This window comes from Sander vitreus, chromosome 12, assembly GCF_031162955.1.
Source record: "Sander vitreus isolate 19-12246 chromosome 12, sanVit1, whole genome shotgun sequence".
NCBI lineage: Eukaryota > Metazoa > Chordata > Actinopteri > Perciformes > Percidae > Sander > Sander vitreus.
The window spans coordinates 6,557,157-6,569,138 of NC_135866.1; the positions used below are offsets into that span (position 1 = coordinate 6,557,157).

The following is an 11,982-nucleotide window of genomic DNA, read 5'->3' on the forward strand; positions in this document are numbered from 1 at the left end:
TAAAATTAGTGATGAATAAGAAAATTGTCCCGTTGTTGGTCTGTCTGTACCAGAAACCCGACCCTCGTTGACCTAGGTTCATATGCTGAAAAGGGAAAAGAGAAGAGACCCTGCCCTGAAGTAGGAGCTGAAAGAGTTACAGGAACTGCAGCCAAATTGGTCCAGTCGGAACACGAGAAAAAAAGGGTTCTAGGAATTTTATGTTCTAGGAACTGCAAAAATCCCTCGGGTCGGAAAGCGGCTACAGTAAAACTGCATGTGCGTTTTTATACTACTGTACTAAATCAAATGTTTGTGAATAAGATAACGTTACTTTGACAAGCAATAAAAGTGTCTGTCTTATTTGCTTATAAGTCCATTATTTTTCTGTATTACTAAGCTGAGTCAGTCTGTTTGGTCTGCTTTATTTCCTCAGATGAAAATGAGCATGGAGGAGTCTGTGTCTGTCAACATGCAGGACTTTGCTTACACACCTAAAGAGAGGCTACCTACTGTTTCCTGGTATTCACAGTTACACTGACATGTTAGACTTTGATTCACAAGTGCAAATATTAGAATAAATCCCTTTTCCCGCAAATTAGATTTTGTGTGCGACAATAAAATAAATTCAGTGTAAAGGAAGTCTTGATGGCATGTTGCTGAATTATATTAATGTCCTATTTTATTTGATAAAGGTATGGAGGAAGTCAATATGAAGCTTCAGTGAGACCTCGCTCTGAGACCGTGGATCTGACGGGAGAAGACAGCGTTCCTCTGGCCGACGTTGACGGAGGTAAAGATGATGACCCTGAAGTCAACACATTCCTCAACATTGGTTTAACAATCAAATGATGTGTGACTAATTTTCTGTCTGTCATACTAAGATTATGATGACTATGTGGAGGACGTGTACAGAAGGAGGATGGAGGAGCCTGTCCAAACACCTGCTGCGTCTCAGGCTCACCCTCGAAGTACCGTGAAACAACTCAAACTCATTACGGGACAAAGCATGCTGGTGGTTCTGCATGTTTTAGGACGTTAACTACAAATCTCATATACTTTACATGCTGACAGTTATGTTTCAGTGCACACTATATGGGTTTCAATCTCTAAGCCATTGTCATCAGCTCATTTAAGTACCGGTAAATCGTCTTGGAATTTACAGCACAGTACAGTGCATTTATAAGCTATATAAGGATAGTGTTAACATGGTTCATGAAAAAGGTAGTTCTTCGGCCACAGACTTCTAATTGTGGGGGCCTTAGCATTCATGAATGCACCAACCAAAAGAGAAACGATGTTAATTTGACACAAAACACAAATCAGTGCCTAAAAGAAGAACCAAAAACAGAGTTTCCGCGGGGTCTCAAAAAGTCTAAAATTTCAAAATAAAAGTTTTAGGCCTAAAAAAGGTCTCAAATTTTATTTGAGACCTTTATAGGTATTGTGTTCTAGGTCTTAAATTATTTTAGGTCTTAATTCTCCTATGTCCATGCAACTCTTAAATGCTCTTTTCATTATTCTGTGGTGTTGTAGTTCTTTCTTTCGCTAATCCAAATATAATTTCGCTGTTTTATGACTACAAATGAGACCAACATGCAACTTATACTGCAGCCAATCAGCTTCCGTGTGATTGGCGCGAGACTCTTTCGGATCGTTTGGGGAAAGTGCAAGTTTAGCGATACTTGGCTTCAAAAACTGAATTTAGGGCTCAGTTGATGTTGTGATAAAAGATCTTAAATTTCATTCATAATGGTCTTAAAAAGTTCAGTAATCCCAAAAAATACTGTATATCCAAAACATATTTTAACCTTTCAATTATTCATTGTAGTCTCTAAAACTCTCATCACTTTTTTTCAGATTGAATACAAGAAAGCCCAAAGTGCAGTAACATTTGACGGTGTATATATCCTTTTTATTTACTTCCTCTGTGTTTATTTTCCTCAGTGTGGATGAACCCAGGAACCAGTGTTGGTGTGAGTCCGAACCATAAACCGCTTCTAAACCAGATCAGTACAACCTCTTACTCAAAGAGGTCTACTGCGGGGTCAAATCAGGGCGCTCACTATGAAAATGCTTCATCCTCACAAATCCCAACTGTCAGCTTTGACCTGGGAAATGAATGGGACGACTGGGGCGACTTTGATGACGAGAACTTGGTGCACGCCAGCGAGACGTCATCGGCCTCATGTCCAACTAATGCTAAAGTCCAGCAGTCTGTTTACTACAACATGCCAGGTAGCTTTTCATACATCTCTTTAAGAAGTCATTGTAACACACACACACACACACATTCATCATATTTGCATAGCCTACATACAGGCATGATTATGAGGGATTATGCCTTAGCCATTGTAGTGATTTTGACTAGCATACCAATGTTTTTTTGTGTAGGCTTTGCTGCTACATCTGCACCAGTACTCCTCAGTCCCTCACTCAAACCCTGTAAAACCACTGCCAGAACACCACTGAGGTAAGCCAAGACAATTATGCACACATGTCCATTCTGAAAATACAGACCTGTCCATTGAAGGCTTTATATTGTAGTTAAGACAGTAAAAATATAAGTCATATTTTTGTGTTTTAGGTCGATGTCACCAACTTTAAATCCTGGGATCAGAGAACAAGGACCCTCATTGACCCTCAGACCACAGAACAAAATCACACTAGACTGGAATAAAAAAGGTGTGTGTGTGTGTGTGTGTGTGTGTGTGTGTGTGCGCAGACCTGCATGTGCTTCTTTTGCAGCTTAGTGGCAACATACACAGAGAATACTATTGCTTACATCGTTATTCACATAGACTTGTTTTTCATTTGTTTAACCCAGTAAATTCCATACTACATACACAATGGAGCCTCTTGAACATCTTACACCTTTTTATTGTTTTCACCAAATAATGTAATTAAGTGATTTATCTCTCATCTGCATGGATACATTTAGATGTAAACAAAAAACATGGCAGAAAGTAGAAATTACTATTCGTATTGCTCTTTTGCTGATGGGGTTTTTCTCTTTTTGGACAGGAATATTCTGTTAATATGTTAAAAGCTAAAAGGTTACTGACTCACTTTAACTTGGCACGTTTGAAACTCGCCTCCCTCCCTTTTTTTTTTTTTTTTTTTTTTGTGCAGAGACCAAGCATATTCAGTGAAGCGATCACAATAAATACTCCAGAAAATCTCCCAAAGCAGACTGAGACCCACGTGACCCCACTTACAAGAAGTTTGGGTTTCTTCTCAACAATGAGCGTCCCATCCAACACCAGCTCATCTGTCAACAGAAGGTAGAGGAAAAGGCTTTTATTTTGACTTATAACAATGTTCTTTCTCTAGCACATAATGAAAATAACCATATATGGAATACACTTGTTGAACTGATAAACCCCTTCCCTCTTTTTTACACACTGTATATTCAGCAGCGACTCCAAAGAAGAGGAAGCTTTCCTTGGGATATTTGATGGGATATTTTAGAAGTATTGCTTGTCTAACTGTGACATGAAAATGTTGTTAACATGAAGTGTTTTCTTAATGTTTATGTTCATATTTTGTTAACCTGTGAGCTTTACATGAAGAGTTATAGACTGTTTTGAAGTCATATTATTGTATGTTTATATTGTAAAGGAAACTCTTTGTTCTAATGTAATTTATTTATTTAATAAAGTCTGTTTATTGGATAATTCAATGCAGTCTGGGGAGTAAATCAGCACGAAGTTTAGCTTTGTGAAGTGTTTCCGGTGTGTAAATAGATGAGAGGTCTGCCCTTGTTTGACTGAAATCATCCTTTGATGTGGTAGTTCAACATTTAGGACATATTCTACAGGGAACTTGTCAATGGTCATGAAATCAGCTTTTTTTATCAATATAGTGCATATTTATAAGTAGGCATATGATTGTATAACATAACTATCAGTCTTGTGAGTAGTGCATCAAATATGTGTAATCTAATCCTTTGGTAAATAATTATTTCATAATAATGGCAGAATGGATAATATTAGTGTTCTGAAACTGGATCGTGGCAGTAGTTTTAACCCAGGCAGATAATGTGCTTGTGTAACTAGTAAAATGATGTAGAGGGGAGGCTTTATTCGTTTTATTCATTAATGTATTAATTCAGGAACACTAATTTCTCAACTGTGTTGTTAGGCGTGGATGTATAAAAATAAACTGTCGGCGTTAGGGCTTCGGGCGTCATCAATGACGTCATTGGTCTCAAACGGTACAAGTTCCCGCGATTTGGTGCTGATGTAACGCGAGATGTCAGTGACGTCACCTTTGGCGCGTAGTTTGTTGGCGGAAAAGCTTCAAAGTCTGAACAAACTATTTTATTCAGCCGCAGACTGAGTGATATTTGTATACTTAGGTTTTCGTCGATGGAACATTAGCTCATGACTGTATGGTGTTTTCATGAAATGTTCATTTGAAGAAGCTATTGCACTTTACGACCAACTAAAGCGGTGAGTTTCTTTTTGTTTTACTCAACAAGCTGTGGTTAGCCAGCTTGACAGACTACTGTGGCTAAGAGTAGCATGCTAGTTTTGTTATAATAAGGAAGACCAACTGTGCTTAACTTAAAATTAGCTATACACATTTCCTATTCATCAGCCAATAAACAGATAGTTTGCCAATACGGCTCTCCATACACTGTTTAACTTAACATTACTTCGTTTAACTTAGCATTACTAACTACACTAGTTAATAAGTAGGTAAATATAACATTGACTAAGCATATGGTGATGTTTATAATAAAAATCTTTCAGTTTGCCTTTCTTATTCTTTCTTAAGATGGAGTTGTCTCCTGTCTGCACTGAAGGCGTCAGCTTAGACGGATGTATTAAATCTGACAGAGGTCACAGGACAAGCAAAGTCTCAAGTAAGTTTGACGTTTTATGACTTAAAAACAAATGTTTGTATAGATGCAAATTATATTAGCGTATTATAGTTAAGGGGTAATATAAGGTTGAATAAATAAGGACCCTAATATATTTACTGTAAATATTTTGTGTGGATTTTGCTTTTTAATTAAGGTGTATGCCACTTTGTACAAATGTTAGGAATATAATAAAATAATCGTATTACATGAAAGCCTGTAACATCTACATTCCTGTAAAGCTTTGTCATTTTAGTCATACAACAACAACTAACACACATTGTTATTTGTGTGTGAGTGAGAAAATGTTGTGTTGGATTCAAAAAGCTTGTGCTGTTTTCTTCCAGGGGATGTGGAAATAGACATCGACATCCTCTACCAAGCTGTCCCTCAGCTGGCCAAAGTTTTTCGCATCATAGACAAAATCGGAGAAGGTACATGCTCTGAATTTCTGTATGCACACCTTTTGGTGTTTGCAAGTATATACCAATAGCTTCAGATAAACTTGTATTCATGATTATACAGTAGGAGTAGAAGATGTGTATCATGACGTGTATCTGCACCAGGTACGTTCAGCTCTGTGTATCTGGGTGAGGCTCAGATGCGGGATGGGAGGAGAGAGATGTTTGCCCTGAAGCACCTCATCCCAACCAGCCATCCTACACGCATCGCTGCTGAGCTTCAGTGTCTCACTGTTGCTGGGTGAGTCCAATACAGTTGTGTTTTTATGAAGCGATATACGTCCCCCAAACAGTCGGAAAACCTTTTTTAAAGTGCTCATATTATGCTTTTTGGCTTTTCCCCCTTTATTTTATTGTGTTATATATCTTTTTGTGCACATTATAGGTTTACAAAGTGAAAAAGCCCAAAGTCCACCCCAAAGGGACTTACCATCTCCAACAGAAAACACTGTTCACAAACTGCTCCAAACTGCTCTATTGTAGTCCAGCCTTTACTTCCGTGATGAACGTGCGTCACTTTGTAACACACGTTATAGGCTGCGAGCGCCTAGCTGCTAGCATGGCACGCCCTCATACTCTGCTTCTGACTGGCTAGTAGTCCTTACCTAGCTACTGCGCATGTGCGACTCCCAACAAAGATGGACCAGAAGTGAGATGTCTCACTCTGTAGCTAAAACAGAGAGCTCAACACACAGGGTGAAAAGAGGAGCTGCATCAATGTGCAGTACAACAAAAATATGATGTTTTCTGAAAATTAAACAAATGCACACATAAAGCTATTGTGGTGCAACCTCTATATACAATTTATGAACCTGAAAATGAGCATAATAGGAGCACTTTTAGAACGTAACAGCTAATTCAAATTATTTGAAGTCTCACAATTCATTTATAGACTTTGCATCATGGATTGTTTATTCTGCTTTTCATTTTTATTTTGTCCTTTCACTTTTTTTTTAAACTTCTGATTATGACTTTTATAGGCTTATATGTTTTACTGTTTTTGTTTTTATACTTTGTTGTGTAGCGATAAGTATTATGTAATTGTTTTTTAAGATTATTTTTTGGGCTTTTTTTGGCCATAATTTGATAGAATAGCTAAATGAGGGGGGGACGACATGCAGCAAAGGGTCTGTCTCGAAACCTGACCACTGCAGTAAAGACCGAGTCTTAGTATATGGGGTACACACTCAACCATTTGATTTACCAGGACGCCCTGCATTATGTAATAATATAGTAATAATATAATGTTATTAGTAGTAGCCTTTGACAATCGGTTCAAAATGAGTTTCATAGGCGTTAATTCAGTATTCCTCTAAAGGTTCCTCTCTGCTGATCTGTATTAATGTCTGTGTTATTTGGCTGTTAAAAACCCACTATGTACTGCAGTTATAGGGTAAGAGATTTGTATAATAACATGTTATTTTTATGCCGTAGCAAATTTGTGTGGGTGTGTGTATGGGTTTCTCATCTGTCTAACGTATGATTCAGCTGAACCAACTCACCTCAATACATTGATGGCTGGTTTTGACAAGACACTGTTGTGTCATAGCTTAATGTTTATTTATTTATTTATTCTCACTTTGCAGAGGCAGAGAGAATGTGATGGGGGTGACGTACTGCTTCAGGAAGGAGGACCATGTGGTGATTGTCATGCCCTATATGGAGCATCAAGCTATTGTGGTATATACACTGTCACACACATTAGTTTCTGTCAAGCATGTGGCTATTGCTTTCAGTGCATTGATACAATCTGTAATGTAATCCCCGAAACCTCATTTAGTAGCTAGTTCTTGCTTCTATGTTTGCTGAAATGTGATCTAAAACTCTGGATCCAATCAAAATGTATTCATCAGGACATCATTGGCTCATTGAGCTTTGAAGAGGTCCGTCTGTACATCTATCACCTGTTGAAGGCCCTGAGACACATCCATCAGTTTGGTATCATTCACCGAGACATCAAACCAAACAATTTCCTCTACAACAGGAACAGCAAAATGTGAGTGGTCACATGGCAGTTGTTTTCTTCAACTTTAGGAACGCTGAATGGGCACATCACACGTGACGTTTTTATTGATTTTCCTGTTTGTGTGTGTGTGTGTGTGTAGGTATGCGCTGGTGGACTTCGGCCTGGCTCAGGGTACAGCGGACACCCAGATTGAGCTGCTGAAGGTTGTGAGGCAGAGGTCATCACAAAAAGGTGGAGGGTCCACAGGGAAACAAGACGCCACACAGCGGAGCAAAGCCCCACCTAGACTCCCTCCCAAAACCACCTCCACCACAGCCTCCACCTCACTACCTCATCCTCCACGGCAGTCCACAACCTTGCCACCTTCCTCCTCTTCTTCCTCCACCACCACATCCTCCTCAGCCTCTCGGAAAGCACTAGTTAAAAAAGCACGTTCTGTCACCACCGCCACCTCTCGCACAAAGCACACTAAGGTGTCTGCACTTTGTCAATATTTTACCTTTTACTGGCGTTTTGAGGCTTTTCTTTTGTCCAGTGAAAGCAGAACTGTAAATTAGCGTAATTACGGTTTATTTTGGGTTAAGGATATCCTGTATGGATGTATTAAGGTATCTGTCTTTGTCTGTGCATCCGTTTGTCTTCTTCTCTCTGCACTAATGTGTTGGCTTCAGCTAAATACCGTGCTTGTTGTCTCTAGGATTTGACAGGACTACGCAAAGTGCCGCGGCCTGTGTTTGGAGAGAGGAACCTGAACAGCTGCACTCCAGTTCCATCCACCACCAAACAAGCTGTCGCTAAGACAGAGGTAAGCAAGGCGGAGGGTAAAGTTGTTTGAACAATAAGAGGGTTGTCTCTTTAATATATCCAAAAACCTTTCAAATAGGGCTGCACAACATATCGTCTTTTTTTTTTTATTATTTTTTTTTTTTAATCATCATCGCGATATCCACTGCCGCAATAAACGCATCGCGAAAGGCTGTGACATAACATGTATTTTTTGTGTTGGTTGAAAGAAAATATCAGAAAACTGCACTTTTAAAATGTAAGCTACAAAATAAAAAAAATGTCATTCTTTTTTTTAAGTGGTGCCTTTTTAATATTCAATGTTCAATTTGTTCAATAACAAAAGTTGAAAATGATTTCCGTTTTATTTGTTTTGAATTCAACAAGCAATTTGTTGTATTTTAACAAAATACGGAAATGCAGAAGTACACTTTAATATCTGTTTATTTATCGCGAGTAACATCGTTATCGAACATGGCACATTGCATGTTTTTTATTTGCTTTAAGGAGAGAACCTGTTAAAGGGTATAATGGGTGTTTATATCTCGGCGTATTCATTGTATTTTTTTTTTCTCTCTCTCTCCATAAAATCTTTTATTCAGCTGTTAAAGCTCGGCAAAACGGAGGACCCAGCCACCCGAAGGTGCTCTTCAGCCAGCCGGGGCCCGCTGCCTGTCAGGACCCAGAGCAGCAGTCAGAAACCTCAGAGGACCGTACTGCAGGGCCTCACCTGTAGCTGCTACCTGACTGACCGTGTCTGCAACATCTGCATGTCCAGGTAGCAGTAAAAGAGAAGAATAGAACACATTGTTTTAACCAATCATTAAAACTAACCAACTTTTACCCACGCCATATATATATATGTCTCTATCTCTCTATCTATCCCATTAAGTTGTGTGTTTCTGCTATTGTCTCACTGATTTGTGTTGTTTCTATTAATAAAGGAAGCAGCAGGTGGCCCCCAGGGCTGGAACACCGGGCTTCAGAGCACCAGAAGTCCTCACAAAGTGTCCCAACCAAGGAACAGGTTGGTATCTCACACCCTGACTACATGATCACACACACACACACACACACACACACACACACACACATAGTGACAACTGTGCAAAGATTGACACAAGCGTACTGTTAAACTCAAACCTGGACTCTTCTCACCCTCTCTCCATTGTTAACTCCCGTGCGCTGTTGCGCCCTCTTCCTGCCTCATCTTCCCGTACTGCAGCCATAGACGTGTGGTCAGCTGGTGTGATCCTGCTCTCGCTGCTCAGTGGCCGTTACCCGCTCTTCAAAGCCAGCGATGACATGATCGCCCTCACTCAGATCATGACCATACGAGGCTCCAGGGAGACCATCCAGGCTGCCAAGGCATTTGGTGTGTGGCGTCATTTTTTTTACTACACAAAACGGATCATAATGCTTCTGTATAGAGCTCAACAGTGACCGCCCTGATTCCAGAAGTGTTTTTTCCCGTTCAATATCTCCATTGATGTTTTATTAAATGCTTACGGAAACTTGTGGATATAAAGAGTGTTACGCCTGGAACCAAGTTCCACTGATCAGAGACGTCACTGTAACGCTTAGGATTGTGGGTAGTGTAGTATTTCTCCATAAGGTCCCGAATGAAACCTGTTTTTCTTTAAAACAAGGTTTATTTCATACGAACTTCTGGCTTCTACAGGAGCTCGTGGTCAGTGTCACTGGATGGTTTAGACATTTTGACTGATAATCAAAATCCTTATAGGGAATATCAATGGGATTTTTACTTCTACTTTTACTACCACACTTTTGAGCTCTATTGTGATTAATTTAGCAACACAGTTAATCACCATATACAGACACTGTAACAATGTAGGATAGCTGAATTCAAGCTAACTGTAATATATGGAAGGCTCTGTGTAGATAATGAACCTGTTTCTGGCTTGAACGTGATCCAGGTAAGGCAGTGGTGTGCAGTCGGGAGCTACCTCGGCAGGACCTCAGGACGCTGTGCGAGACGCTGAGAGGACGGAGGCCTGCGCCAGATGAAGTCCCACCGCTACCTGAAGCCCCACCGCTACCTGAAGCCAACGAAGACTCCGCCGCCGCCTGTCATCACAAGATCCAGGATGATACGCCCACACATCAGCCCACTAAAGGAACATTGAAGCAACCCAAAGATGAAGCGGGTGAAAGGCCTTGGTCTCTCTCTTCTGCTCTCCCAAACCCCCAGGAACGTTCAGGGAACACAGAAGGCGCTTGCCTCGCTAAGCGGAGCTCAGGGACGGACTGCAAGGTGAAGGAAGACGAGCGGGGCTGGGACACAGTTCCTGATGAGGCGTACAACCTGCTGGACCGGCTGCTGGACCTGAACCCTGCCACCAGGATCACAGCCGCTCAGGCCCTGCAGCACCCACTGTTCAAAGACCTGTGAAACCGCAGGACCAGGAGTCTCCTGGCTGCCAGCTTCCTAGACTTTGGTTCAGATTTAATAAACTGGATGATGCAGAGACAAAGGGGTGTTATACTTAATATTTAATTTGCGAATTGTAACCCAGCAGAGAAGGTTAGTCTGTCCCCATATGAGAAATAATTCTGCTGAACAAGAGAATAGTGCTGATGTCTGTGTGGGGAGGAAAACGTCTTTCAATTTTCTCTCCCATCGACCCGTTAAATGCTTCATAGATTTTAATATTAGTATGTCCGTTCAAGACAGGTTTGAATTGCGTTCACAGGCCTGCAGTTTATGACAGCTAAGTGACACAGTACTTTAACAGTGGGCTTTTTAAAGGGCTCTAGATGTGCACCATTAGCTCTAACTAAGAGAGGACCAGAGTATTGACTTGAGGCATTATGTTGGCAGACTAGTGCCTTTTGTGTCAATGGTTGGACAGTTTCACATTTGAAGGTACCTGATCTCCTCTGTGAAGACATGGAATCAGCTCGTTACAGCTACACACTGTCCGATTATATTGGTTTTTATTTTTACACTGTACTTTTTCACTACGAAGACCAAAAGAAACGCTTGGAAAACTTTGACTTCTTTTAAAAAGGAAAAACCTTTAACACTTTAAAGGTGCTCTAAGTGATGTTGGGTGACGTCACTTCTTGTTGACGTTTGAAGTATTATCAAACAAAACGAGACTAGCCCGCCCCTCCCTCCTTATCCCGTCCCCTCCCTTCTATGCTTCCGCGCACTAACACCCCCCCCCCCAAAATCCTTCTTGTCGGTTATTGGCTGGAACGCTGGAACACTGTTTGTTTGGTGGTGCAGGTTGGCGCAGTTTGTTTTTGTTGGCGTTTGTGGAGCCTGGGCTGTCTACACAGACCGCGTTTTTTTTTTTACAGTGTGTTCAGGGGACAGGCAGCTCGCGGATAGGGAGATGTTTGCTGTATGTGACAAAAATGTTGTAGCCTCAAACGCGTGACATCGCTTAGAGCACCTTTTTAAGAAAGACAACAAATACTCTGGTTAGTGTAAACTGGGTCCTATCACGAGGGAATAGTCCGTATGTTGTTTGTCACCTCTGCCATAACACCATATAAGCGCTGTATGAAGTGACTATTTCTAAAGTATTAAGGGGCATGCATTTGAGTATAAATACTGCTGTATGAGAATGTGTCTGTTACAGGCAGCTGTTAATTTAAAACACTGAAACATGTCTGCCTCACTCTACTTTGGATTTTCTAATAAAGGGAAAACAAAGCAAGTGGCTGCCATTCACAGTATCTAATGTCTTGTGTACTGAAAGTAAAAATAAAATCATTTTTCATTAATCATCACTGTAACTCATACACTTGATAAGACCTTTATGACTTATCAAGTCTCAAGTACTCATTTAATCTGCAGGCACATTTCAGATGCCTTCTCTGAAATTAACCAAACCACAACTTTTGTTTTTACCACAGAAAATATCACAATTAATGGAACAAAACCAGACAGCACC

General features: G+C 40.5%; 2 protein-coding genes across 3 annotated transcripts in view; both read left to right on the forward strand.

Moving 5' to 3' along the window:
• The window catches only part of hfm1 (helicase for meiosis 1), a 37,439-nt gene extending 33,784 nt beyond the window's left edge, over positions 1 to 3,655 (forward strand). The window contains exons 33-40 of the mRNA XM_078263438.1: positions 416 to 501; positions 675 to 772; positions 864 to 950; positions 1,927 to 2,217; positions 2,374 to 2,452; positions 2,567 to 2,666; positions 3,112 to 3,263; positions 3,396 to 3,655. Coding sequence (XP_078119564.1) covers positions 416 to 501; positions 675 to 772; positions 864 to 950; positions 1,927 to 2,217; positions 2,374 to 2,452; positions 2,567 to 2,666; positions 3,112 to 3,263; positions 3,396 to 3,450 — 948 coding nt within the window. The 3' untranslated portion in view covers positions 3,451 to 3,655. The remainder of the gene's footprint in view (positions 1 to 415; positions 502 to 674; positions 773 to 863; positions 951 to 1,926; positions 2,218 to 2,373; positions 2,453 to 2,566; positions 2,667 to 3,111; positions 3,264 to 3,395) is intronic.
• Positions 3,656 to 4,245: 590 nt separating this feature from the next.
• On the forward strand, positions 4,246 to 11,813 carry cdc7 (cell division cycle 7 homolog (S. cerevisiae)). Of its 2 annotated transcripts, none has more exons than XM_078263423.1 (12): positions 4,246 to 4,433; positions 4,737 to 4,849; positions 5,194 to 5,280; positions 5,413 to 5,548; positions 6,894 to 6,987; positions 7,161 to 7,303; positions 7,413 to 7,746; positions 7,971 to 8,078; positions 8,659 to 8,834; positions 9,001 to 9,083; positions 9,282 to 9,431; positions 9,994 to 11,813. In XM_078263423.1, the coding sequence occupies exons 1-12, from the start codon at positions 4,384 to 4,386 to the stop codon at positions 10,467 to 10,469; spliced, it is 1,950 nt and encodes a 649-aa protein (XP_078119549.1). In that variant the 5' UTR covers positions 4,246 to 4,383; the 3' UTR covers positions 10,470 to 11,813. The 2 variants fall into 2 exon arrangements, with proteins under 2 accessions (XP_078119549.1, XP_078119550.1); XM_078263424.1 differs by having other exon boundaries at positions 4,762 to 4,849.
• Positions 11,814 to 11,982: the final 169 nt, after the last annotated feature.

Bases quoted from the DNA above. Each gene is read 5' to 3' on its own strand.
- cdc7 (XM_078263423.1), top strand. From the start codon at position 4,384: ATGAAATGTTCATTTGAAGAAGCTATTGCACTTTACGACCAACTAAAG. The intron at 6,988-7,160 runs GTATATACACTG...TGTATTCATCAG, and splicing joins TGGAGCATCAAGCTATTGTG to GACATCATTGGCTCATTGAG. The intron at 7,304-7,412 runs GTGAGTGGTCAC...GTGTGTGTGTAG, and splicing joins TACAACAGGAACAGCAAAAT to GTATGCGCTGGTGGACTTCG.